This window comes from Chironomus tepperi, unplaced genomic scaffold, assembly GCF_022539635.2.
Source record: "Chironomus tepperi strain 1889 unplaced genomic scaffold, CSIRO-AGI_Ctep_v1 contig_137, whole genome shotgun sequence".
Taxonomy (NCBI): domain Eukaryota; kingdom Metazoa; phylum Arthropoda; class Insecta; order Diptera; family Chironomidae; genus Chironomus; species Chironomus tepperi.
Genome location: NW_027226259.1, coordinates 1702922 through 1727102, shown reverse-complemented (window position 1 = coordinate 1727102; position 24181 = coordinate 1702922). Strand labels below are relative to the sequence as shown.

The 24181-nt window shown below is 34.4% G+C and overlaps 4 protein-coding genes across 4 annotated transcripts; all 4 read left to right on the top strand.

The window, feature by feature from the left end:
• Positions 1–1819: 1819 nt before the first annotated feature.
• Positions 1820–3549, top strand: LOC139087760 (probable cytochrome P450 6a14). The gene is made up of 2 exons (XM_070636664.1): positions 1820–2808; positions 2874–3549. Exons 1-2 carry the CDS (start codon positions 1845–1847, stop codon positions 3476–3478), a joined length of 1569 nt encoding a protein of 522 aa, XP_070492765.1. The 5' UTR covers positions 1820–1844; the 3' UTR covers positions 3479–3549.
• Positions 3550–3575: 26 nt separating this feature from the next.
• LOC139087761 (cytochrome P450 6d3-like) lies at positions 3576–5463 on the top strand. Its single transcript, XM_070636665.1, has 3 exons — positions 3576–4683; positions 4757–5177; positions 5234–5463. The coding sequence occupies exons 1-3, from the start codon at positions 3726–3728 to the stop codon at positions 5412–5414; spliced, it is 1560 nt and encodes a 519-aa protein (XP_070492766.1). The 5' UTR covers positions 3576–3725; the 3' UTR covers positions 5415–5463.
• An 85-nt stretch (positions 5464–5548) lies between these two features.
• Positions 5549–10361, top strand: LOC139087916 (uncharacterized). The gene is made up of 7 exons (XM_070636885.1): positions 5549–6299; positions 6376–7394; positions 7450–7870; positions 7927–8106; positions 8658–9652; positions 9703–10123; positions 10178–10361. Exons 2-7 carry the CDS (start codon positions 6434–6436, stop codon positions 10359–10361), a joined length of 3162 nt encoding a protein of 1053 aa, XP_070492986.1. The 5' UTR covers positions 5549–6299; positions 6376–6433.
• Positions 10362–11066: 705 nt separating this feature from the next.
• Positions 11067–23605, top strand: LanA (laminin subunit alpha). The gene is made up of 10 exons (XM_070636652.1): positions 11067–11203; positions 11819–12118; positions 12267–12401; positions 12460–13573; positions 13638–16350; positions 16407–16501; positions 16558–16801; positions 16863–16908; positions 16976–23276; positions 23341–23605. Exons 2-10 carry the CDS (start codon positions 11846–11848, stop codon positions 23571–23573), a joined length of 11154 nt encoding a protein of 3717 aa, XP_070492753.1. The 5' UTR covers positions 11067–11203; positions 11819–11845; the 3' UTR covers positions 23574–23605.
• The last annotated feature ends 576 nt before the right edge of the window (positions 23606–24181 follow it).

The window sequence follows — 24181 nt, the reverse complement described above, 5'->3', positions numbered from 1 at the left end:
TATATCTTGATCTGCACAGCTCTTTAAATATAATTTATTCTTTATATTAGTCAGATTATCGATATTCTTCAAGGAACTGATATAAAACAGTCATTTGGAAATAAAATTATAATTGAAATCCAGCAATCCACTAACCATGAAAGGAAAGAATTTAATTTAAGATCATCTTTTTGCAGCTAATGAAGTTCAGGATACACATCATCTCACAACGTTAAGGACAGTGATAAAAATATTCAGAAATAAAATATGACCTTCAATGAGGTTGTTACTCAGCTTTATTCTATTTTTCGCAGCAGGTTAAATTAACATTTAGAATCCCACGTAAATTTCATTTTTAATGAATTAATTAGTTCCAAGACAGGTTTCAAGTTCAAAGTAAGAAGATGGTCAAAAATACTTATTTTAATAAGCTGAAAATGCATACTGATTTCACATCCCTAATTGCTGAATTATATACTTCGATAGCCGTCCAATGATCAATTGAGATTAATTGTTTCAGATGTCACTTTATTGATGCCTGCCCGTCTATTTCCAATACCAATACAGTGTCTAGCAACAGCCTCTTTCCATAAATTAATTTCACAATTCGTTCAATAATCGTGGAATCAAATCAGAAAGGAAAGAAATTAAAAGACCTATTATGACACCAAATAATGATGATCATAGGCTGATGTCTTGAAAAAAGCATAAAAAATAATTTTTGCATATTTAATTTCCAGCAGCCAAAATTATGCTTCATAAACAGTGTCTTTTTCCCATCATTACCGCCAGTCATCAAATTATTTACAATGATCATCATCTTTACGCTAATGATCGCTAAATGAAAACAAACCAATACAAAGAAAGATTGTTGAATGTTTTTGCTACGCATGTATTTGTGAAACATTAATACTATTACAAACAGGGCCTAACAACATGGATTTTAATTTGTTTCAAATTTTCTTGTGTATGAGCTGTTTAGATGTTATTTAAACAATTGTTGATATGAATGGTTTTAGAATTAATCTAAGGTCAAAGTCCATATGAATTTTTCACAAAATTTGTTCAGCTAGGCGCAGTCTACACTGGCGTACTAGTCTATCACTTTAAAGTAAAATTCCAACGGTGCCATAACGTCTGAAAATAAATGTTTGATAAACACATCGCTTATCAATAAAGTCCCAACATATGAACATTCAAATTGAACAGCAAGCAACAATATGTAAGCACTCTTGTGTATGTTTTCAAAGCATGCTCTAACCCGAACAGCACACACTGAAATGCTGCAACGACAGTGCTGATCCGGTTATAATCTTATTGAAAAACACATACATCTAGTCAGTAAAGTTTTAATCTTATTATAATATATATGGATTCTCAAAAATATTTTCGTTATTCAAGAACACTAAAGCCATACATATGGTGTTCTGCATAATGTTGTTGTTATTTATATACATTTAGTCAATCTATTGGCTGAAACATCATAAAACAGAATCAAGTTGAAGGCCAGAAGTCGCTAATATGTCAATTTGTTCATTCTAATTGAGTGTCTATGTGTTGAGATATTTGGATGTAAATTCCCATAGAAATAGAATTTGATGATCTGAATAGAACATTGTCTTTAAATTAAAACTTAAGTACAAGACACTCTTATCATGCCCATTTTGGATTTAATCGCAAAAACTCCATTTATAGTTATCAGTTAGATTCTCAAAACTGAATAAAAAGCTTTTTTCAATTAAGTATTTACTAAAATACAATCTAAATGCGCATGTATAGGAACACTTATCTCTCTTGGTATCGAATATATTTACAGTATTTTCAATAAAATACTTCAGTTACTCGTGGACATTTGAACAGTCAAAATGATATTCTGGGTTTTGTTGGCGATTCTCGCCGTTGTGATTTATTACACAAATCAGCACTACTTTAGTTATTGGTCTAATCGTGGATTCCCCTACAAGGAACCGACCTTCTTTCTCGGTGAATTGAAAGGAATGATAACAATGAAGAAAAGTTTTGGAGACTTTTTCACCAATCTTTACGAAAATTACAAGCACAAGAAGCTTCTGGGACTCTATTTCTCATATAGACCAACTTTAATAGTTAACGATCCATTGATGATCCAGGAAATTATGATTAAAGACTTCACAAGCTTCCATGATCGTGGATTTCCTGTTGATGAAGAGATTGATCCACTCGGTGGACATTTATTCATTTTGGCTGGACAAAGATGGAGAGACTTAAGAGTTAAATTGTCACCAACATTTACAAGTGGAAAGCTGAAGGGAATGTATCCAGCAATTAATAGTTGTGGCCATGTTTTGCAAGATTATATTGGAAAGGAAGTGAAAAATGGAAATAACGTATTTGATATGAGAGACTTGCTTGCACGTTTCACTACAAATGTAATTTCATCAGTTGCTTTTGGAATTGACAATGATTGCATTAATGATCCTGACAATATCTTCCGTAAAATGGGATTGAAAATTTTCCAGCCAAATTTCAAACAAATGATACAAGATACTCTTAGCATGTTCGTTCCAAAATTATTACTTTCATTGAAAGTTAAGCAGATCCCACAAGACATTGAGGATTTCTTCATGTCAGTTGTCAAACAATCAATTGACAGTCGAGAGAAGAATAAGGAACTTGAAAGAAAAGACTTTATGCAGCTTTTAATACAGCTTAAGAATCAAGGTTATGTCTCTGCTGATAAGGATGACGATATCGATGATAAAATTAAAGAACATGACAATAAAAAATTGGAAACAAAAAAATTGACCTTCAATGAGGTCGCTGCACAGACATTTTTGTTTTTCGTAGCCGGTGAGTAACTTAATACATAAAAAAATTGATTGCTTGACTAAGTTCAGATGTCGTTCTCTATTAAGGTTTCGAAACATCAAGTTCCACATCGAATTTGTGCTTATTTGAGTTATGCAGACATCAAGAAATTCAGAAGAAAGTCCAAAAAGAAATCGATGAAGTCATGAAAGCTGCAAATTCTAAAGATATCACTTACGACATGCTTCAAGAAATGAAGTACCTCGAGTGTTGTATTGACGAAGCACTTAGAAAATATCCAATTGTACCCATGCTTATTAGAGAATGCACAAAAGATCACACATTTAGTGGCACCAAATGGACAGTAGAAAAAGGAACAACTGTATTTATTCCAGTCCAAGGACTTCAACGTGATCCAGAAATTTATGAAAATCCAATGGAATTCCGACCTGATAGATTTAAAGATTCACCTACTGGAAATGGCAAGTCTGATGGACTGTTCTACTTGCCTTTCGGTGACGGACCTAGAAACTGTATTGGTGCACGTATGGGTAAATTACAAACCAAACTTGGACTTGCCACAATTTTGTCAAAATTCTCATTCGAGCTAGTTGATAAAAGTTTATTGACTAAGGAGTTTGAAGTCCATCCAAATCAATTTATTCTTACTCCTAAAGATAACATCATGATGAAGGCAATTCCTCGTCAGTAATTTAGTATTTTTTGTCACTAACCCATAGTTTTAATAAATTTGTGAATTAAAAAATAGTTGCTAATTTTTGAGTGCACGCCTTTTAATCACCAGGGATCAATAAACATTATCTATCAAATGCTCGTGTTAGAACGCAAATGTGTAGTGAGAATTGTCTTAATACTCCTACGTATGTAGATTTACGCGCATGTATTCTCTTTAAATGAGTAAGTCTGTTTAGTGTTTTTCAAGCTTTGAAAGAGTGAAGATGTGGTTCTGGATTTTATTGACACTTGTTATACTTATAATTTATTTCGGGAACCAGCATTACTTTAGTTACTGGTCGAAATGTAAGATTCCATTTAAGGAACCGACATTTTTATTCGGTGAATTATGGGACATGTTCGCGTCAAAAAAGAGTCAAGGACAATATTTCGCAAGTCTTTATGAAAAGTATAAGCACCAAAAAATTGTTGGACTTTATTTCTCTTATCGTCCAACTTTACTTGTTTGTGATCCAGATATGATTCAGGAAGTGATGATTAAGGACTTTTCAAGTTTTCACGATCGTGGATTTGCATTTGACGAGGAATATGATCCATTAACTAGTAACATATTTGGATTAGCTGGTCAAAGATGGAGAGACTTGAGAGTCAAATTGTCACCGACTTTTACCAGTGGAAAACTTAAAGGAATGTATCCGATTGTCCACAATTGTGGTCAGGTTCTGCAAGATTATATTGAAAAGGAAGTGAAAAATGGAAATGACACTTTTGATACGCATGATCTACTTGGTCGTTTCACTACAACTGTCATATCCTCAGTTGCATTTGGAATTGACAATGATTGCATTAATGACCGGGAAAATATTTTTAGAAAAATGGGAATGAAGATTTTCGACACAAATTTTGCACAAGTAGCAAGAATTTTCCTGTCAACCTTTCTACCAGAACTTATGTTGTTCCTTAAAATTAAGAATGTATCGCAAGAAATTGAACATTTCATTATGTCAGTTGTACGGCAATCTATCGAATTAAGGGAAAAAGAGAAAATTGAAAGAAAAGATTTTATGCAACTGATGATTCAGCTGAAAAATCAAGGATTTGTGTCTGTAGATAAAGATGAAGATAAGGAAGACTTACCTGATGACCATTCCAAAATTTCAGATAGGAAGAAATTGACGTTTAATGAAATTGCTGGAAATACTTTTATATTCTTTGCTGCTGGTAAGTATTTTCCAAACTTCCGTACTCCGCGTAGAAGTTGATTGCCAAATTTTAATAATGGGTTATTATTCAGGCTTTGAAACTTCAAGCTCAACATCCAATCTTTGTCTGTTTGAATTGAGTCGAAATCCAGAGATTCAAAAGAAAGTTCAGGATGAAATTGATCAAGCTATGAAGAAAACAAATTCTTCGGAAATTACCTACGATGTGCTTCAGGAATTGAAATACTTAGACATGTGTATTAATGAAACTCTCAGGAAATATCCAGTTATTACCGTCATACTTAGGAAATGTACAAAAGATCACACATTTGCTGGAACCAAATACACGATTAAGAAAGGAACAACATTATTCATTCCTGTGGAAGGCCTTCATCGTGATCCAAAGATTTATGAAAAATCATTAGTTTTCAATCCTGAAAGATTTAGAGATTCACCGACTGGATTAGGAGAATCCAAAGGAACCTTCTATATACCTTTTGGAGATGGTCCAAGGTATAAGATTTTATGATTATTTATTAGATATTTGCTCATAATTCATTTCTTTAAAGGATCTGCATTGGTGCAAGAATGGGAAAACTGCAAACAAAGATTGGTCTGGCGATGATGCTCTCGAAATTTTCATTTGAATTAGTCGACAAGAAGTTGAATGACAATGAATTTGAAGTTAATCCAAAACTGTTTGTCATGACTCCAAAAGAAAGAATAATAATGAGAGCAATAGCTCGATGATGTGATCTTTGTGAACTAAATACTAATAAAATACTGCGTACTAACTCAATACATGCACATGCAGTTTCTTTAGATGTATTAGTTAATTTCCGCAAGGTCAAATTTGTTTATATTTTTGGTGTAGATTAAAAAATTACAAAAGTCCTCGTGTTATTGATCGAGGGACTTAAGCGCATTTTTGTCCCAGCGATCAGTAATTGATTAAAAATTAACTTCCAGACCTACAAAACAAGATCCAGTAGGATTAAGGTCAATTCCAAACCCACAAAACAAGATCCAGTAGGATTCAGGTCACTTCCAGATCCACAAAACAAGATCCAGTAGGATCCAGGTGACTTCCAGACCCGCAAAACAAGGTCCAGTAAATTCCAAGTCATCCTAGAAGATTTTTAAGAATTTCATAATTTAAAGGATTTTCATAATTTAAATCTCATAACGGTCAAAAAAAATTCAAACTTTTTTAAGCAAACACTGTTAAAACATCGAAGAACATTGAAAAACACTGCAAAACAATGAAAAAACGTGTTGTTGTTTTTGTTGTTGTTGTATATGAAAATGAAAAATTGTTAATTATAGCATTTATGCGTTGATTTGAAACTTTTAAATGCCCGTGGCCGCAATAACTTTATGGAACTGATCTTTTAAAACCATTCCGAGCTCTCTACGATGTCTAGATAAAAAGTTTTTATCGTCAGCCGAACAGACAAAGTGATTTATTAAGCTACCTTTTTGAAAACAAGTTTCAAAAATGCGCTAAAAATTAAATTCTGTGTATATTTAAACATTAGTGTAATGATATTGCTGTATTCGGGCTCATATCTTCATTTTTAATATCAATATCGTATAGTAGCCTCAAAGTTATATCCATTTAGACTTATTTTGCCGGTAAGTATCAAAAAATTAAATGAAAACAAATTCCAATACATTTGCAAAATTTTCACATGTGTGACTAACAATACAGTCAGCAGCTCTATTCACGAGAAGTAAGTCAATGTTTACATAAATTCATCAGTATCAAGATGCTGTTTTGGATATTATTATCGGTTTTCATTCTGGTCATCTTTTTGACTAATCATCACTTCTTCAGTTATTGGACAAATCGCAATGTACCACATAAGGAACCAATATTCTTCCTTGGAGATCTTGCAGGAATGCTGTCTCTCAAAAAAGGAATGGGAGAATATTTTGCACGAATCTATGAAAATCATAAGAACAAGAAGATTTTTGGACTTTACTTTTCATATCGACCAACTTTACTAATTTGTGATCCAATGCTGATTCAGGATGTTCTAATTAAAGATTTTACAAGTTTTCATGATCGTGGATTTCCGATAAATGAGGAAGTAGATCCACTCGGTGGACATTTATTCGTTTTATCAGGACAAAGATGGCGAGATTTGAGAGTCAAATTATCACCAACATTTACATCTGGGAAACTTAAAGGAATGTATCCTACAATCTACAACTGCGCTCATGTCCTTCAAGAGTACATCGAAAAAGGCATTCAGAATGGAAATGACATTTTTGATATTCATGATTTAATGGGAAGATTTACAACAAATGTCATTTCTTCAGTTGCATTTGGGATTGAAAATGATTGTATTAATGATCCAGAAGATGTATTCAGGAAGATGGGAGTAAAGTTCCTAAAACCGACATTGAAAATCATGATTTTGAACATATTGACAGTCTTCGTTCCAAAACTTTTAATATTACTAAAAATCAAGATAGTTCCTCATGATATTGAAGAATTCTTCATATCTGTGGTCCAGCAGACAATTGAGCAGCGGGAGAGGAATCAAGATTTCGATAGGAAAGACTTTATGCAAATGCTAATCCAGCTTAAAAACCAAGGGTATGTATCAGCTGATAAGGATGATGAGGATCACAATGAATCAGCTGGTGCTGATAGGAAGCACGAAACTAGGAAATTGACTCTACATGAAGTTGCTTCACAAGCCTTTTTGTTCTTTGCAGCAGGTAAATTTTGACATTTGGATATAAATTCTTGTAATGCTTATTTGACCATCAATAGGGTTTGAGACATCAAGTTCTACTTCTAATTTCTGTTTGCTTGAATTAAGTAAGAATCCAGACATTCAAAAGCAAGCACAGGATGAAATTGATGAAATCATGAGAACTTCCAATTCAACAGAGATCACATATGAAATGCTTGGAAAAATGAAGTTCTTAGAATGCTGTATTGATGAAACTTTAAGAAAATATCCAATTGTTCCTGTACATATCAGAGAATGTACCAAAGATTACACATTTGCTGACTCAAATTGGAGCATTGAAAAAGGAACAACTGTGTTCATTCCAGTACAAGGACTTCATCGAGATCCAAATATTTATGAAAATCCAATGGAATTCAGACCTGAAAGATTCATGGACTCTCCAAGTGGAAATGGAAATTCAAATGGAATATACTACATGCCATTTGGTGATGGACCTAGGTAAGTAAGTGTCACATACCTAAATACAAAAATTTCATATTAAACTTCATTTTCAGAAACTGCATTGGTGCTCGAATGGGTAAACTACAAACAAAATTGGGCCTTGCTATGGTTTTATCTAAATTTTCATTCGAACCTGTGGATAAACATTTGATGGACAGTGAAATTGAAATGCATCCAAATCAATTCATACTCACACCTAAGGAAACAATTTTGTTAAAGGCAAGATTACGCTAAAGTTGAGACTCATTCAGTGAACATTGTGTTCCAATACGAAACGAATATCCAGAGGATCTGCGATCCAGTAGCTAGTTATTGTGTATCAATTTTATATTCCTAATAACATGTAATTATTATAATAAAAATGCCTATAAAATTTATTATCAGCATTAACATTTGGTCGGAATTCACATAGTTCATTGACCTTTGAAGCATGACTGATTTGTCAAAAAGGTTTTACTTTCGTCCTCGTGTTTTCGAGGAATTTAGACGCATTTTTGCCATTTAGGAATCGACGCATATAGAAATTGATTAACAAATGTCTAAGTAATCAGTACCTTAAAGTCACCTGTCCGCCTACAAATTATATGAATTTTATATATGTTAGTCATAATAGCTTTAATAGAATACTTGACATGCTTCATATATTGTTTTGTTTAGCTCATCCATCAATCTGTTTTCTAACTGATATGCATATTTGGAACAATATTTTTCGCAAAATTCTCACGAAATAGATTACTTCTTATCATAGTTGCCGAATTTTAAATCCTTAATTCAAATTTTTCAGTCAGTCACTCAGAAGCTTACTCACAATAAAGATGTCAGTCTGGACAACAATAGCATTTGTTGTAGCAATTATTTATTTTATTAACAAGTATTTCTTCAGTTACTGGACAAAACGTGGAATTCCAATTAAGGAACCAGCATTTTTCCTTGGTGAGTTATGGGATGTTCTCTCATCTAGACGTGGTTTGGATGAATATTTTGTAGAACTTTACGAGAAGTACAAGGACAAGAAAATATTAGGATTGTATTTCTCATATCGACCCACTTTACTTATCAATGATCCAAAATTGATCCAAGATGTCATGATAAAAGACTTTACAAGCTTCACCGATCGGAGTTTTGCAGTTGATGAGGTCAATGATCCTTTATCTGCAACTTTATTTGGATTAGGTGGTCAAAGATGGAGAGACTTGAGAGTAAAATTGTCACCGACTTTTACATCCGGAAAATTAAAAGGAATGTATCCAAAAATCCGTGATTGTGGTCGAGTTATGCAAGACTATCTTGATAAAGAAATCAAAAAAGGAGAAACAGTTTTTAACATGCGTGACTTACTTGCGAGATTCACAACAGATGTTATCTCATCAGTGGCATTTGGAATTGAAAATGACTGCATTAATGAACGTGATAACATCTTCCGTACAATGGGATTGAAAGTTTTTGAGTCTAATTACAAGTCGATGTTCAGGAACTTCCTTACATTATTCTTACCAAAGCTAATGATAAAGTTAAAAGTTAAAAGTGTCACACAGGAAATTGAGGATTTCATAATGTCAATTGTAAAACAGACAATTGACTACAGGGAGAAGAACAAAAATTATGAAAGGAAGGACTTCATGCAGCTCATGATTTTGCTTAAGAATCAAGGATATATTTCTGTAGACAAAGATGATGATGAGAAGGATGAACTTAATAAAGATGACAACAATAACATAGATTTGAAGAAATTGACTTTTAATGAAGTAGCTGCTCAAACATTTCTATTTTTTGTCGCAGGTAAGCAACTTAACATTGAGATGCTTACTAATTCACTGATTTTGGTTTAGGTTTCGAAACATCAAGTTCAGCATCAAATCTTTCCCTTCTGGAACTATGTAGAAATCCAAAAGCTCAAACAAAGGTTCAAGAGGAAATCGATCGAGTCATGAAAGTAGCAAATTCAAAAGAAATCACTTATGACATGCTTGGTGAAATGAAATACCTTGAATGCTGTATTGATGAAGCTTTAAGAAAGTATCCTTTAGTTCCTATGTTGAATAGAAATTGCACAAAAGATTATACATTTGCTGGAACTGACTATACAATTGAGAAAGGAACAGCTGTGTATATTCCTGTACAAGGACTACAACGTGATCCTAACATTTATGAAAATCCAATGGAATTTCATCCTGAAAGATTTTTAGATTCACCAACTGGAGAAGGAAAATCCGAAGGACTGTTCTATCTACCCTTTGGAGATGGACCAAGGTAAGATGACGATTAGGTGGTAACAATTGTGTTTTATTTTGACTTCTTAAATAGGGGCTGCATTGGTGAAAGAATGGGAAAATTACAAGCAAAATTGGCACTTGCAATGATTTTATCAAAATTCTCTTTCGAACTTGTTGACAAGAGCTTGATGCACAAAGAATTTGAAACTGATCCAACACAGTTAATTACAGCACCAAAAGAACCAATGTTGCTGAAGGTAGAATTAAGACGGTAAATGTTCATTTAAGTTATAATACTCGTTGGAATACTTCTTAGTCAATTATTAATTCGTGGATCCATTTGTATACAATTTAATATTATTTGAATAAAACGGCTTTAAATTACCATTGAAAACGTTAGTTACTCAACAGAAAATAACTGTCATTCAGGATTTGAAAATTAAAGGAAGTTCAAAATTCAAATTAAAATTCAAACTTTGAACCGGAATTTGAAGAGAAAATTCATTTAAGTCTGAAAACTTAAGGAAGAAGCATCTAGAGGTGTAGACAACAAGACAGTAACAGAGCATCAGGAAAAGGTAAGGGAGTTTCGTGTAGTACAAGGGCAAATTCCATCTTTTTTTAAAACCAGAATTTACACAATCAACAAACCGGTCTAGTAACCTTTTATTCTAAATATTCATTTGAATTTGTTGCCAAAAGTTTGTTTTCATTTTATTTCCTTTTACTATTTCATTCATCGGCTACATACGTTCAGGTACATTGACTAAAATTTTTGTTTATTTCATGCAAGCACATGTATAACCGAATGCACAATTCCAGCTGATCGGCAAGAGAAGAAGAGAAAATTAAGGAGAGGAGAGAAAATGTTCAAATGATCCTCAGTTTATGCTCGTTTTGTGAGATTCTTGTTCCATTTTTCATATTTGTGTAGATTCACCCCCTAAGATCGTTGCACAGAACATCAGTTGAGTGCTAGCGTTCGGTGGAAGCAGACGGAAAAAAAGAGAAAAAATTAGTGTTAGACATTTTTATGGAGATAATATAAGAAAAGACAGACTTTAAGGAAGAAGAAAAGAAGTGAATTTAGTGAAAAAATAATTGTTTAAAAATTCGGGTTTGTATTGAAATATTTTAAACAAGCATAATGGATATAGCATAGTGTACTACAAAGTGATCATAAAATGCATTCAATAAGCAAGAGTCAGCATAAATGCATTCTTAAAATAGAATCTAAATTAATATGAGACTCAAAAAATGCATTTGTAGATGAAATTTCAGTAATTAGTGCATTTTAGTTCCAAAACTTCTTCATTTTATGCCTTAAAACTTTCAATTTCTGTAACTTAAACTAGAATTTTACGTTCTTATCAATCGAAAAATGAACAGCTATACCAGCTTATCAACATCATTTCCGATGTAGGGTCAGAAAAGATTAACTCAAAAAAATCATTTTTTGTTTCTTTTCTGCTTCTGTATCAATCTTCACAGCATAACACAACATATCACATACACATATTAAGTCTAAAAATGAATTCCCAGAACATTTTTTTGACTTTTTTTACAAGCATGCAACACTCACATGTGTATACACATAGGAAGAAAGAAAGAAAGAAGAATATGTGTTGATATTTTGTGCTCTTAAATGATTGCTTAAATATGCTGATCATTCTAGAAAAAATTATGAAATTCTTATGATAATTTTAATTTTGATTTCTTTATATTCTCTTAGGCTCATTAAAGCCATAAATAATTAATTATGGGTGCTTTTCACCCATCGTGGCTAATATTGGCCAACTTATTGATATTATTCATAAGTTATGGAAATACTGAAACACTTACTCCGCCATACTTTAATTTGGCTGAAGGAAGAAAAATTACTGCTAGCTCAACATGTGGATTAGACATTGATGGACCTGAATTATATTGTAAACTCGTCGGTTCTCATACAGATGATCAACAAAATCAAACATTTATTGAGGATCAATTTAATACTGGATTACTTAAGGGACATGTTGTCATTCAGGGACAGGTCAGTAGAATTCCAATAATATTAATCAACATCACTTCCGTTGTTCTATCAATCTAGAGCACATTTTGAAGCTTATCATTGATAAATAATTGAAAATTATTCAAGCATAAACATACATTAACAAAAACCTTATCATTTGAATATGTAGCAATGTGATTACTGTACCCCAGACAGTCATCCAGCGATAAACGCTATTGACGGAACTGAACAATGGTGGCAGTCTCCACCACTTTCTCGTGGTATGAAGTACAATGAGGTCAACCTTACAATTGACTTTGGACAGGTAATTTTATTAAGACTGATTCAAAGTAACAAATAATCAGCATAAATTTTCATATTAGGAATTCCATGTCGCGTACATTTTTATTCGTATGGGTAACTCTCCACGTCCTGGATTGTGGACACTTGAGAAATCATCGGATTATGGAAAAACATGGAAGCCTTGGCAACATTTTTCAGATTCCGAAACTGATTGTGAGATTTATTTCGGAAAGGATTCATTAAGACCAATTCGTAAAGATGATGACGTCATTTGTACAACAGAATTCAGCAAAATTGTTCCATTGGAATCTGGAGAAATTATTGTTCGTTTACTTAACTCACGTCCATCAGCCAACAACTATTTCAATTCAACAGTTTTACAAGAATGGACTAGAGCAACAAATGTTCGTATCCGTTTATTGAGAACAAAGAATTTGCTTGGTCACTTGATGTCTGTTGCAAGACAAGATCCAACTGTAACAAGACGTTATTTCTACTCAATCAAAGATATTTCAATTGGAGGTCGTTGTATGTGTAATGGACATGCTAACACTTGTGTCTTAGATCCACGATCGAAAAGCAATAATTTGCGTCTATTAGCATGTTCTTGCCAACACAATACATGTGGCACACAATGTGAAACTTGTTGCGAAGGTTTTGAACAGAAGAAATGGAGACAAAATACAGGTGCTAGACCATTTGTCTGTGAACCATGTAATTGTCATGGACATGCCAGCAAATGTCATTATGATGAAGATGTTGATGCAAATCAACAATCATTGGATATTCATGGAAAATATGAAGGTGGTGGTGTCTGCGAGAATTGTCAACATAATACAATGGGCATTAACTGTAATCAATGTGTTCCACGTTTCTATCGTCCATATGAAAAGCATTGGAATGAAACTGATGTTTGTAGTCCATGTAATTGTGATCATTTCTATAGCACTGGAAATTGTGAAGAAGGATCTGGTCGTTGTGAATGCCGCAAAGAATTCCAAAGTCCTGATTGTGATTCATGCTCAGAAGGTCACTTTGGATATCCTCAATGTAGACCATGTGAATGTTATTCAAACGGAACAATCGGTGACCACTGTGAGGCCACTGAAGGCAAATGTCCATGTAAAGAAAACTTCGGAGGTGATTATTGCAAAGTCTGTGCTCCTGGATATTATAACTTCCCAGAATGTAAACGTAAGTATTATCAAATTTGCAGCCCATAGACTTCATATATCTAATAAATGTTCATCCCTAACAGCTTGTGAATGTAACGAGATCGGTTCAGATGGAAATACATGTGATGAGCAAACTGGACAATGTGTTTGCAAGCCAAATCATGCAGGCAAGACATGCGACCAATGTAAAGATGGATATTATGACTATCCAAGTTGTGGATATTGTCAATGTGATATTCATGGAACAGAACCTGAAATTTGTAACAAAGTAACTGGTGAATGTTTGTGTAAAGAAGGATATGGCTCAACACGATGTGATCGTTGCTTGCCTGGATTCTTCAACTATCCAGAATGTGTTCCTTGCAACTGTTCATCCGTTGGATCTGTTTCACATATCTGCGATTTCAGTGGAAAATGTCCATGCTTACAAAACTTTGCTGGAAAACGTTGCGAACAGTGTATGGCCGGATTCTACGATTATCCTGAATGCCTGCCATGTAACTGTGACAGTCACGGATCAATTGGTATCAGTTGCAATAATGAAGGACAGTGTAATTGTAACTCGAACTTTGATGGCAAAACCTGTAATACATGCAAGGAAAATTATTACAACTATCCACTTTGTGAGAGCTGTGATTGTAATCCTGCTGGTGTTATTGCTAAATTCGCTGGATGTGGAAGTGTACCAGTCGGTGAGTTGTGTCAATGTAAGGAAAGAGTTCAAGGAAGAATTTGTGATCAATGTCGTCCACTTTATTGGAATTTGAATGTTTCAAATTCTGATGGTTGTGAGGAATGTGATTGCTTAACTGACGGTACAATCGGTGCACTTGACACATGTAACACAAAATCTGGACAGTGTAGCTGTAAGAAGTTTGTCGGTGGAAGACGTTGTGACGAATGTGCTGATGGAACATTTGACTTATTTGGAACTTCCTTGTTCGGTTGCAAGCCTTGTGGATGCGATATTGGTGGATCGATCAGCCCAGTTTGTAACAAAATCAATGGTGAATGCCAATGTAATTCAAGAATCACGTCAAGAGATTGTACAAGACCACTTCAATTGCATTATTATCCAACTTTATATCAGTTGAAATATGAATATGAGGATGGTGCTACATCAACTGGAGCTCAAGTTAGATATCAATTTGACGAGACTGTATTCCCTGATTTCAGCAAAATTGGATATGCCGTCTTATCAGAATTACAAAGTGAAATCACAAATGAAGTAAATATTCAAAAATCATCATTCTATCGCTTAATCATCCGCTACATGAATCCATCGGAAGAACCTGTTGTTGCAGATATTTCAATTCAATCTGAAAATACTGTAAATCCAGATCAAGATGGAAAAGTTGTATTCAAGCCAAACAAGAAACCAGAATTTGTCACAATGTCAGGATTAAAGGGAGATATACCTACTCCAATTGTATTGGATCCAGGCAAATACTCAATTGTCATCAAGAGTGATCAATCATTGTTCCTTGATTACTTTGTATTACTTCCAGCTGCCTATTATGAAGCTTCAATTTTGACACGTAAAATTATCAATCCATGTAAAGTTGATTCACCATCTGGATTGTGCCAACTTTACAACTATCCATCTATTGCTTCATTTGATCCAGTTACAAAAGCTCACATCAATAGACACGATGGAAGCGTTGATGTTGTCGAATATTATGACAACAAGGACCATTTAGCTGCTATTAATGAAAATGACCTTCCATTAATTTCACAAACACAAAATGAATTAAATTATGTGATTCAAGTACCACGTACAGGACGTTATATCTTGGTCTTAGATTACATCACTGACACATCATTCTCAGATGCTGTTTTCTTAAGTGTCAATCAGTTTGATGAGACAGAACAAGATGGAATCATTTTACTCTATCCATGTACATATAAAATGGTATGCAGAGGACCTGTTATGGATAAGGAATCACGTGAAAAAGTTTTCTTTATTGAAGCTGGTGACTCAAATCCATTCATCGTTAATGGCGATAATATTCAAGGTATTGCTATTAAATCATTGACAGCAATTCCATACGATCAATGGTCAACTGATTTCATCGAACCACATCCAGTATGTACATCTAAAAATGGTGCCTGTGTTGAGTCCAAGTTTACAACTGTTCCTAACTCAAAGAAAATTGAGTTTGAATTGGATCAAGAAGAAAAGGTTGCAATTGAAAGCTTGCCAGAATTTTCTGCAAACGGAACTAAAACAATTTACATCAGAAATGATTCAGCAACAGTTCAATTCAGTAGCAAGGCTCCTGAACCTGGTCGTTATGTTATCATTGTTCAGTACTATCAACCTGATCATCCTAAATTCAATGTTGTATATCGTCTTCAAACAGAAAATCAGAATTATGACGGCAAGTTCACTCTCAATCATTGTCCATCTACATCAGGCTGTCGTGGTGTGATTCAACAAAATGATAATTATGCTTGGTTCGATATCGATGATGCATTCACGTTTTCATTCACGAATGTTCAACCTTATGGTGTTTGGTTGGACTATATCATCTTAGTTCCTGTCGAAATTTACAATGACCGTCTCTTATCGGAAGAAGAATTTGATCAAACAAATGAATTCTTGAAGGAATGCGGACAAGATCATTTCAATATTCAATTGAATGCTTCAGATTTCTGTAAATCATCAGTGTTCTCATTAACAGCTGAATATAATGCTGGTGCACTTCCTTGCAACTGCGATATTGATGGTTCAAAATCATTTGAATGTGATCAATTTGGAGGTCAATGTCAATGTAAAGCTAACATCATTGGAAGGTATGTGATTATTGATTTAAGTTTTCAAATTTTGCTAACCTATTCTTAATTTTCAGAATGTGCGAAGCATGTAAAACTGGATATTATGGATTCCCTGATTGCAAACCTTGTGACTGTCCTAGTACAGCCATTTGCGAAAAACAAACTGGAGGTTTGTATACATATCTAATATATAAATTTGATTGCTAATGCTTAATATTTCCTTAGAATGTATTTGCCCACCACGTGTAACTGGAGAGAAATGCGATCAGTGTGTACCTTATACCTTCGGATTTGATCAAATCATTGGATGTGAGGAATGTAATTGTAATCCTCTTGGAGTTCTTAATGGCAACCTTCAATGTGACTTGAACAATGGATCTTGTATCTGTTCATCTAATGTCGTCGGAAGAGCTTGCGACAAATGTGCCAATGGATTCTTCAACTTTCCATACTGTGGACCTTGCAGATGGTAAGTAGCATTTTATTGTAAATTGTAACATTCAATAACATTACTTTGATTCCATATCTAGTGACTTACGTGGTACAACTATTGAAGTTTGTGACCAGGATGATGAGGTAAGCCTTCAAGATTCAGTCACTATTAAGTATTAATTTTTAATGAAATTTTATCAAAATCTTTTAGACTTGTTTCTGTAAGAAGAATGTCCAAGGAGCCGAATGTAGCGAATGTATTGAAGGAACCTACAATTTGCAAGAAAAGAATCCTGAAGGATGTACAAAATGTTTCTGCTTTGGACAAACAACTAGATGTGAAAATGCTTATTTGAGGCCATTTAATGTCAGCATGATGAAGAACCTAACTCTGCATACAATCAATGTGAAGAACGGAAAATGGGAAAAAGTTGATTGGTCAACAGATGAAAGCATTCTTGTCAATGATACAACAGCTCAAGTTATTATTGGAGATGTTGACAATCCTGAACTTCTTGATGGTTTTGCTTACTTTGGAATGCTTGATTATTTCATCAACCAGAACAATCATTTGACAGCTTATGGAGGATTTTTGAGATACAACTTGCTTTATACTACACAACTGTTTGGAAACTCATTAATTGGACCTGATATAATTTTGGAAGCAAATGATGTTCAAATTAAGCATTTGAATTATCGTCAACCAGCTGCAGATCATCGTTTTGAAGGATCTATAGAAATGATTGAATCCAATTTCCAAACATTGACTGGAGCTCCTGTTTCAAGAGAACAATTTATGATGATTTTGAAAGATTTGACCAAGATTTATATCCGCGCAGCATACTTTGATAAGGGAATGTTCACCTTCCTTTCAGATGTTACCTTAACTTGCGCTGATGAAGATCCTGATAATTATCATTTGTATCAAGAGATTCCAGCAGAAAAGTGTATGTGTCCACCAGGCTATACTGGCTTATCATGTGAAAATTGTGCTCCTGGATATTACCGTGATACAAATGGTCCATATGGAGGCTACTGTATTCCTTGCGAATGTAATGGACATGCTAGTACATGTAATTGCAATACCGGAGTCTGTGATGATTGTCAACATCACACAACAGGAGACCATTGCGATATGTGTGTTGAAGGTTATTTCGGCAATGCAACATTCGGATCTCCATATGACTGTATGATTTGTGCATGTCCCTTGCCAATTGATTCAAATAACTTTGCCTTTGGATGTGAATTTTCACCTGATGGATATTCAATCAGTTGTGATTGTAAGCCAGGTTATACAGGACACAAATGTCAAAGTTGTGCAAATGGATATTATGGACGACCAGAAATTGAAGGAGAAGTTTGCAAACCATGTGAATGTTCTGGAAATATTGATCCATCACAACCTGGAGCTTGCGATACCGTTACTGGCGAGTGTATACATTGCTTAAACAATACATATGGTACAGCATGTAATCTATGTGCACCTGGATTCTATGGTGATGCTGTTCTTTTGAAAGATTGTAAGAGCTGTATTTGTGATGATGTTGGAACTGATCATTGTGATTCTTCAACTGGAACATGTGTTTGTCATCAAAATGTTGATGGAGAAAAGTGTGATCGTTGTTTGGATGATCATTATGGATTTGAATCAGGCTACGGATGTCTTCCTTGCAATTGTGGTGTTGCATCAAACAGTACTCAGTGTGACGATCATACTGGTGAATGTGCTTGTAAAGTAGGTGTAACAGGACGACAATGTGACCGTTGTTTGCCTGGTTACTGGAATTATGGACCAGATGGATGTACACCTTGCTCTTGTAACACAGAATTATCACGTGGACTCGGTTGTAATCCACAAACTGGACAGTGCGAATGTTTACGATCAGTTATTGGTGAAAAATGTGATTCATGTCCAAATCGTTGGGTGTTTATTGAAAACTTCGGATGTGAGGAATGTGATGGCTGTCATCATGCATTGCTTGACGTTACAGATGCTCTTAAAGCTGAATTGAAACCTGTTGTCAGTGAGTTGAGTACAGTAACAAAATCATACTATACAACTCAGAAATTAAAGAAACTGAATGAAGAAACAGAAGAACTAAAACCTGAAGTTGAAAAACTTGATCCAAATGTTAATAACTTATCCGAACAGATCAATGAAATCGATAGCTTAGAGATGGACACAAAGAATCATTTCAAGAAAACAAATTACATCACTGAAAAGGCTGCTGATCTGAAAAAGGCAAGTAGTGATTTGCAGAAGAAGACAGATGAAGAGAAAGGAACTTACATAGATGTTACAAATGATGTCAAGAATACGATCAAAGAAGTTGAAGCTTTAGCTAACAATTTCGATTCAGATGAAAAAGCTACAAAATTGGAGAAGGCAATTGAAAATGCAGAAGAATACTTTGACTTAATCAAGGCATTTGATCCTGAAATTTTGTTCAAGAATGCACAAAAAACAGAATGCAATGTTGAATCAGTTTTCGATGATGTCCGCAAATTTTCTGAGCCAATTAACACACAAAAGGAAGAACTTGACAATTTCAAGAAAGCTCTCGATGAGTTCAACAACAAGATTGATGATTTACGTGAAAAGAGCAAAGAAAGTCAAATGAGCAGCTTGGTTGCTGAGAACATGAACAAGAAGAACAAGGAATCAAGACTCGTTCCTAAACTTGACACTATTTCAAGTCTTATGAATGAAGCTGATGAAAGTTTAAAGAATGGTAAAGACTTGAAGACTCAAAACGAAAAGATGTTAAGTGAACTTGACTTATCATTTGGTGATGTTGAGAGATTAAACAAAGAACTTAGTAATCTTAACAAGGACATTGACAACAAGTTACCAAAGAATGAAGAAGAATACAGCAAAATTGCACCATTGGTACAAAGTGCTTTGGATCACATTCTTTTATTGACCAATAAGAAGGATGAGTTGTTCAATCAATATTCTAACATAACCGCAAACTCAAATGATGCTATTAAGGCTGTCAATGCTTATGGTGAAATCCAAAATTTCGTTGTTGTTGCTAAGAACAAGTCTCAAATGGCTTTTGATGATGCAACAAAGGCTCTTGGTTTACTTGATAATATGAGTGATAATGCAGGAAAATCATATCAAGACTCTAATGACTTAGTTCATGAAGGTCGTGATGCATTATCAAATGTGCAATCAGAACTGAGTCCAGCATTGCAAAAATCTAAAGATAATTTAGCCAATATTAAGAAGAAGATCGATACTTATACCAATTTACTCAAATCAATGAATGATTCTGTTGACGGAGTTAATTCGGAACCATTGACTGATTCGTGGAATGATATTATTAAGAACGCTGATGAAGCATTGAATTTGAAGAAGAGTTCAAATGAAACTCTTAGTCCAGTTTTAGAAAATATCCAAGAAACTGCTGACAACACAACGAAAATTGGAAAGGATATTGAGGATGCTAACAAGGAAATCGTTCAAGTTTCAAATCAAATACAACGTTTTGACGAACTTGTTCCAAATATTATTGGATTGATTGAGGATTTAGAAACTAAACAACAGAAATTGGATACTCTTAGTAGCCAACTTAACAGCGATTTGGAGCGTTTGAGACGTCAAATTGGACAGGCACGATCAATTGCTAATTCAATTCAACTTGGTGTCAATTTCATGCCTAATACAACTTTAGAATTGAAGACGCCTGATAATCTCGCGACACAAACATTCAATACAAAGATTTCGACATACTTCAAGACCGATAAACCAAATGGCTTACTCTTCTATCTTGGAAATGAACAAAAACCAACCTCAAAATCTAAACGTGCTGATTTCATGGCTATTGAAATTGAAAATGGATATCCAGTTTTGCTTGTCGATGTTGGTGATGGTCCAGAAAGAATCATTAGCAGTAAGCTTGTTGATGATAATCAATGGTATGAAGCAATTGTCGAAAGAAAGGGTAAGGACGTTACATTCATTATTCGTGAAGAAGATGATCAAGGAAATGAACAACTACATGAAAAGAAAGAATCATTAAGTGGTGAACAAATGAATTTCCGACTTGACGAAAACAGCAGATTATTTGTTGGAGGATACAGTGACTATCAAATGCCAGACAGTATCAAGCAATCTTCATTTGAAGGAGCAATTGAAAATTTGAAGATCGGAGATACAGATGTTGGTTTATGGAACTTCATTGATGGTGATAATAACAATCTGGGATCAATTGAAAGAGATAGATTACTGACAAAGGAAGCTAAGCATACTGGCTATAGATTCGGTGGCAACGGATATGTTGTTTTGGATGCAAAACCATTCAGCTTCAAACAACGATCACATGTTAGTTTCAACTTCAAGGCAGCACGTGATTCACCTAATGGTTTGCTATTCTTTGTTGGAAATCAAGATCATTACATATCCTTGGAACTTCGTGAAGGAAATGTCATTTTCCGATTCAAACTTGGACAAGCATCAGAAATTGTTCAAATTAAGAGCAGCCATGTATTTAACGATGATGAATGGCATACAGTTTCAGCTACAAGAGATAGCGGCAAAGGTGCATTGAAGGTTGATGAACACTTATTATTCCAAGATACTGTATATAATCCAGAGAGCTATGTTGCACCAGAAAAGATGTACTTCGGTGGATATCCAGATAAAATGTACATACCTGGAATTGAAACAAGAAACTTTGATGGATGCATTGATGAAGTTCAAATTGAAGGAACACCAGTCGACCTTACCAGAAATCTTGAATCACATGATGTTTTGACTGGATGCCCACAGAAGTTCTCATCTGTGGTAGGCTTTGAACATGACAAAGCTGGTTATCTTAATGTAAAGAACTTAGCAGTCAATAACAAACTCAATATCAATTTGAAATTCAAAACGATTCAATCTAAAGGAATAATCTTCTATGGAATGAATAATGATCAAAGCGGCACTATTTCTTTGACACTTGAAGAAGGTATGTTGGTTTTGAGAAGCTCAGCAACTGAATTGAACACTGAATCTTTGAGACTTGATGATGGATTATGGCACGTTGTAACTGCAATTCATGATAACAAGAAGTTGAAACTTTCAATTGATGATATCCATGAATTTGAGACACCTGAACCACCACCGACTCTTATGATCAGTTCTGGACAATTATACTTTGGTGGTTTGCAAAATGGTTTTAAGGCTGTTGGTGGTGCTGTTCCAAATGATGCATACTTTGTTGGATGTATTCAAGATGTTACTATTAACAATAACGTTGTTAATTTCGCAAGTTCAACAGATAAGGTCAATGCCGTACTTAACAGCTGTCCTAGAGATATTATTGACTACGATAAGGATAGTGTACCTTTCTATTATCCAGATGGAACATCAGAAAGTTCAGTTTTAGAACCCGTAACAGACATGTTTGATGTTAGATTCAAACCTGACGATTCAGCTCCAGTTGATGAATCAAGAACAACCACAACAACAACTCCAGTGCCAACGTCTTTGACAACACAAGAACCAAAACTTGAAGAAACAACGCCATTGACTACAACAGAATCTACAACAACAACAACGACAACAACTGCTAAACCAAAACCAGTTTATACAGTTGATCAAAAGAATCCAGAATGTTATTTGCCAGCTATTCCAGATTATGATGTTGACTTTGATTCTGCCGGTTATAGATTTGGTGCAAGACTATTCAGTTATATTGAATATGCTCCAGAATTAGATCTTTTGAAGACATCATTCGATTTCTCATTGAAATTCAAAACTGAAAGACAAAATGGTTTACTCTTCTATGCTGCAGATGATAGACAAACTGATTTCATTGCTATATACTTAAAGGATGGCTACATCAATTACGTTTCCAACTGTCGTAACACAAAAGTCGGCCTAACATCAGATAAGCAATATGATAATAATGAATGGCATACAATCCACTTTAAGAAAGAGAAGGGTGTTTTAGTATTGAGAGATGAAAATGGCGAAGAGAAGAAGGGTGAAATGAAGTGCAAGTTTAATGACTTCAAGAGAAACTACTATGTTGGTGGTGGTCCAAATGAAAAGGACTTGGAAGATATTGAACTTAATCTTAAATTCGATAAGGGGCACTTCACAAATAATGCATTCTTTGGATGTATTAAGGATGTAGCCCTAAATGGACAACCACTTGAGCTTGCAGAATTCCCAACAGAAGCTGTATTGCCATGCTCAAACCTCATTGAAAGTGGTGTGTTCTTCGGTAAAAGTGGAGGATATGTTAAGCTTAGAGATAAGTTTAAGGTTGGAAGCGATCTTACAATCAGCATGGACATTAAACCCAGAAATCTTACTGGTGTTCTTACATCCGTTCATGGAAAGAAATCATTCTTCATTGTTGAGATGATCAAAGGAAATGTCCACTTCTCTGTCGACAGTGGTGATGGACCTAGAAATGTTATATTCCAACCAGATCCTGATAAGAGTCTCTGTGATGGCAACTGGCATACAGTTACTGTCATTAAATCTAGGTTTATCCTGTCGATCAACGTTGGTAAGTTACATTTAGCTTTAAAGTAATTAAGACTGCATATTAATTAATATGTCCTTTTTTACAGATCAATTCTCATCAGAGCCAAATGTCGGAAGTCCTGAAAAGCACACCATTGTAGATACAACACGCCCTCTCTTCATTGGTGGACATCCACATTTAGCTAAAATCAGAGGTCTTAAAGGAAGACATCCATTCCAAGGATGTATCAGGAACTTTAAGATCAATGAAGTAGTTGAGAAGATTACACCTCAAATGACATATGGACATGTTGAAGCAGGTGTTTGTCATTTGAACTAAGATGGAAAAGTAATCACATCCAAATGCATTTATTAAATATAAAAAAAAGTAATAAAAAATCCAAAAAAAAATAAAGAGTTCTAAAACAACAACAAGATATACCAAAAATGATAGTTATCTATAACTTTGTACAATTATTTTTTTAACGCAATAGAATTCAATAAAACCAAAATCTTTAAGAACTCGATACAAAATTCTTTATTTATTCTCGGTATTAGCTGAATCTGCGACACAAAGTAAATTGTAAATTCTTTTCGACACAAATATGTATAAGCCACAATTAAATAAGTTCCAAAATGCACAATCTGTCAGCATTCAGTGTAAAATCAGATTCAGTCTGAAAAAGGACATAAGTTGGTACGAAGACTACCCTTCGATATATCTCTGCCTTTTGGTACGTTGTATCGTCCGGGACTGTTTCATGGAGTTATGTGTCGCACGGGAAATCATATGAATGAGTCACGAAGTATGTGCGATAACAGGTAAACCCTGAAAAATGAAAACAAATTTTTGCCATTTCATGATTTTTGGATGTTCTTGTATGTAATGTATATACATTTTCATAAGTTTCATCAGCATTTCATAAATTTGATTGTATTATCAAATCT

What these genes read in the sequence shown, in the direction of transcription:
- LOC139087760 (XM_070636664.1), top strand. Translation starts at nt 1,845, where the DNA reads ATGATATTCTGGGTTTTGTTGGCGATTCTCGCCGTTGTGATTTATTAC. An exon ending in ATTTTTGTTTTTCGTAGCCG is followed by an intron (nt 2,809 to 2,873) that starts GTGAGTAACTTA and finishes TTCTCTATTAAG; the next exon opens with GTTTCGAAACATCAAGTTCC.
- LOC139087761 (XM_070636665.1), top strand. Translation starts at nt 3,726, where the DNA reads ATGTGGTTCTGGATTTTATTGACACTTGTTATACTTATAATTTATTTC. An exon ending in TTTTATATTCTTTGCTGCTG is followed by an intron (nt 4,684 to 4,756) that starts GTAAGTATTTTC and finishes GTTATTATTCAG; the next exon opens with GCTTTGAAACTTCAAGCTCA. An exon ending in CCTTTTGGAGATGGTCCAAG is followed by an intron (nt 5,178 to 5,233) that starts GTATAAGATTTT and finishes ATTTCTTTAAAG; the next exon opens with GATCTGCATTGGTGCAAGAA.
- LanA (XM_070636652.1), top strand. Translation starts at nt 11,846, where the DNA reads ATGGGTGCTTTTCACCCATCGTGGCTAATATTGGCCAACTTATTGATA. An exon ending in TAACTTCCCAGAATGTAAAC is followed by an intron (nt 13,574 to 13,637) that starts GTAAGTATTATC and finishes CATCCCTAACAG; the next exon opens with CTTGTGAATGTAACGAGATC. An exon ending in TACTGTGGACCTTGCAGATG is followed by an intron (nt 16,802 to 16,862) that starts GTAAGTAGCATT and finishes TTCCATATCTAG; the next exon opens with TGACTTACGTGGTACAACTA.
- LOC139087916 (XM_070636885.1), top strand. Translation starts at nt 6,434, where the DNA reads ATGCTGTTTTGGATATTATTATCGGTTTTCATTCTGGTCATCTTTTTG. An exon ending in CTTTTTGTTCTTTGCAGCAG is followed by an intron (nt 7,395 to 7,449) that starts GTAAATTTTGAC and finishes GACCATCAATAG; the next exon opens with GGTTTGAGACATCAAGTTCT. An exon ending in ATTTCTATTTTTTGTCGCAG is followed by an intron (nt 9,653 to 9,702) that starts GTAAGCAACTTA and finishes ATTTTGGTTTAG; the next exon opens with GTTTCGAAACATCAAGTTCA.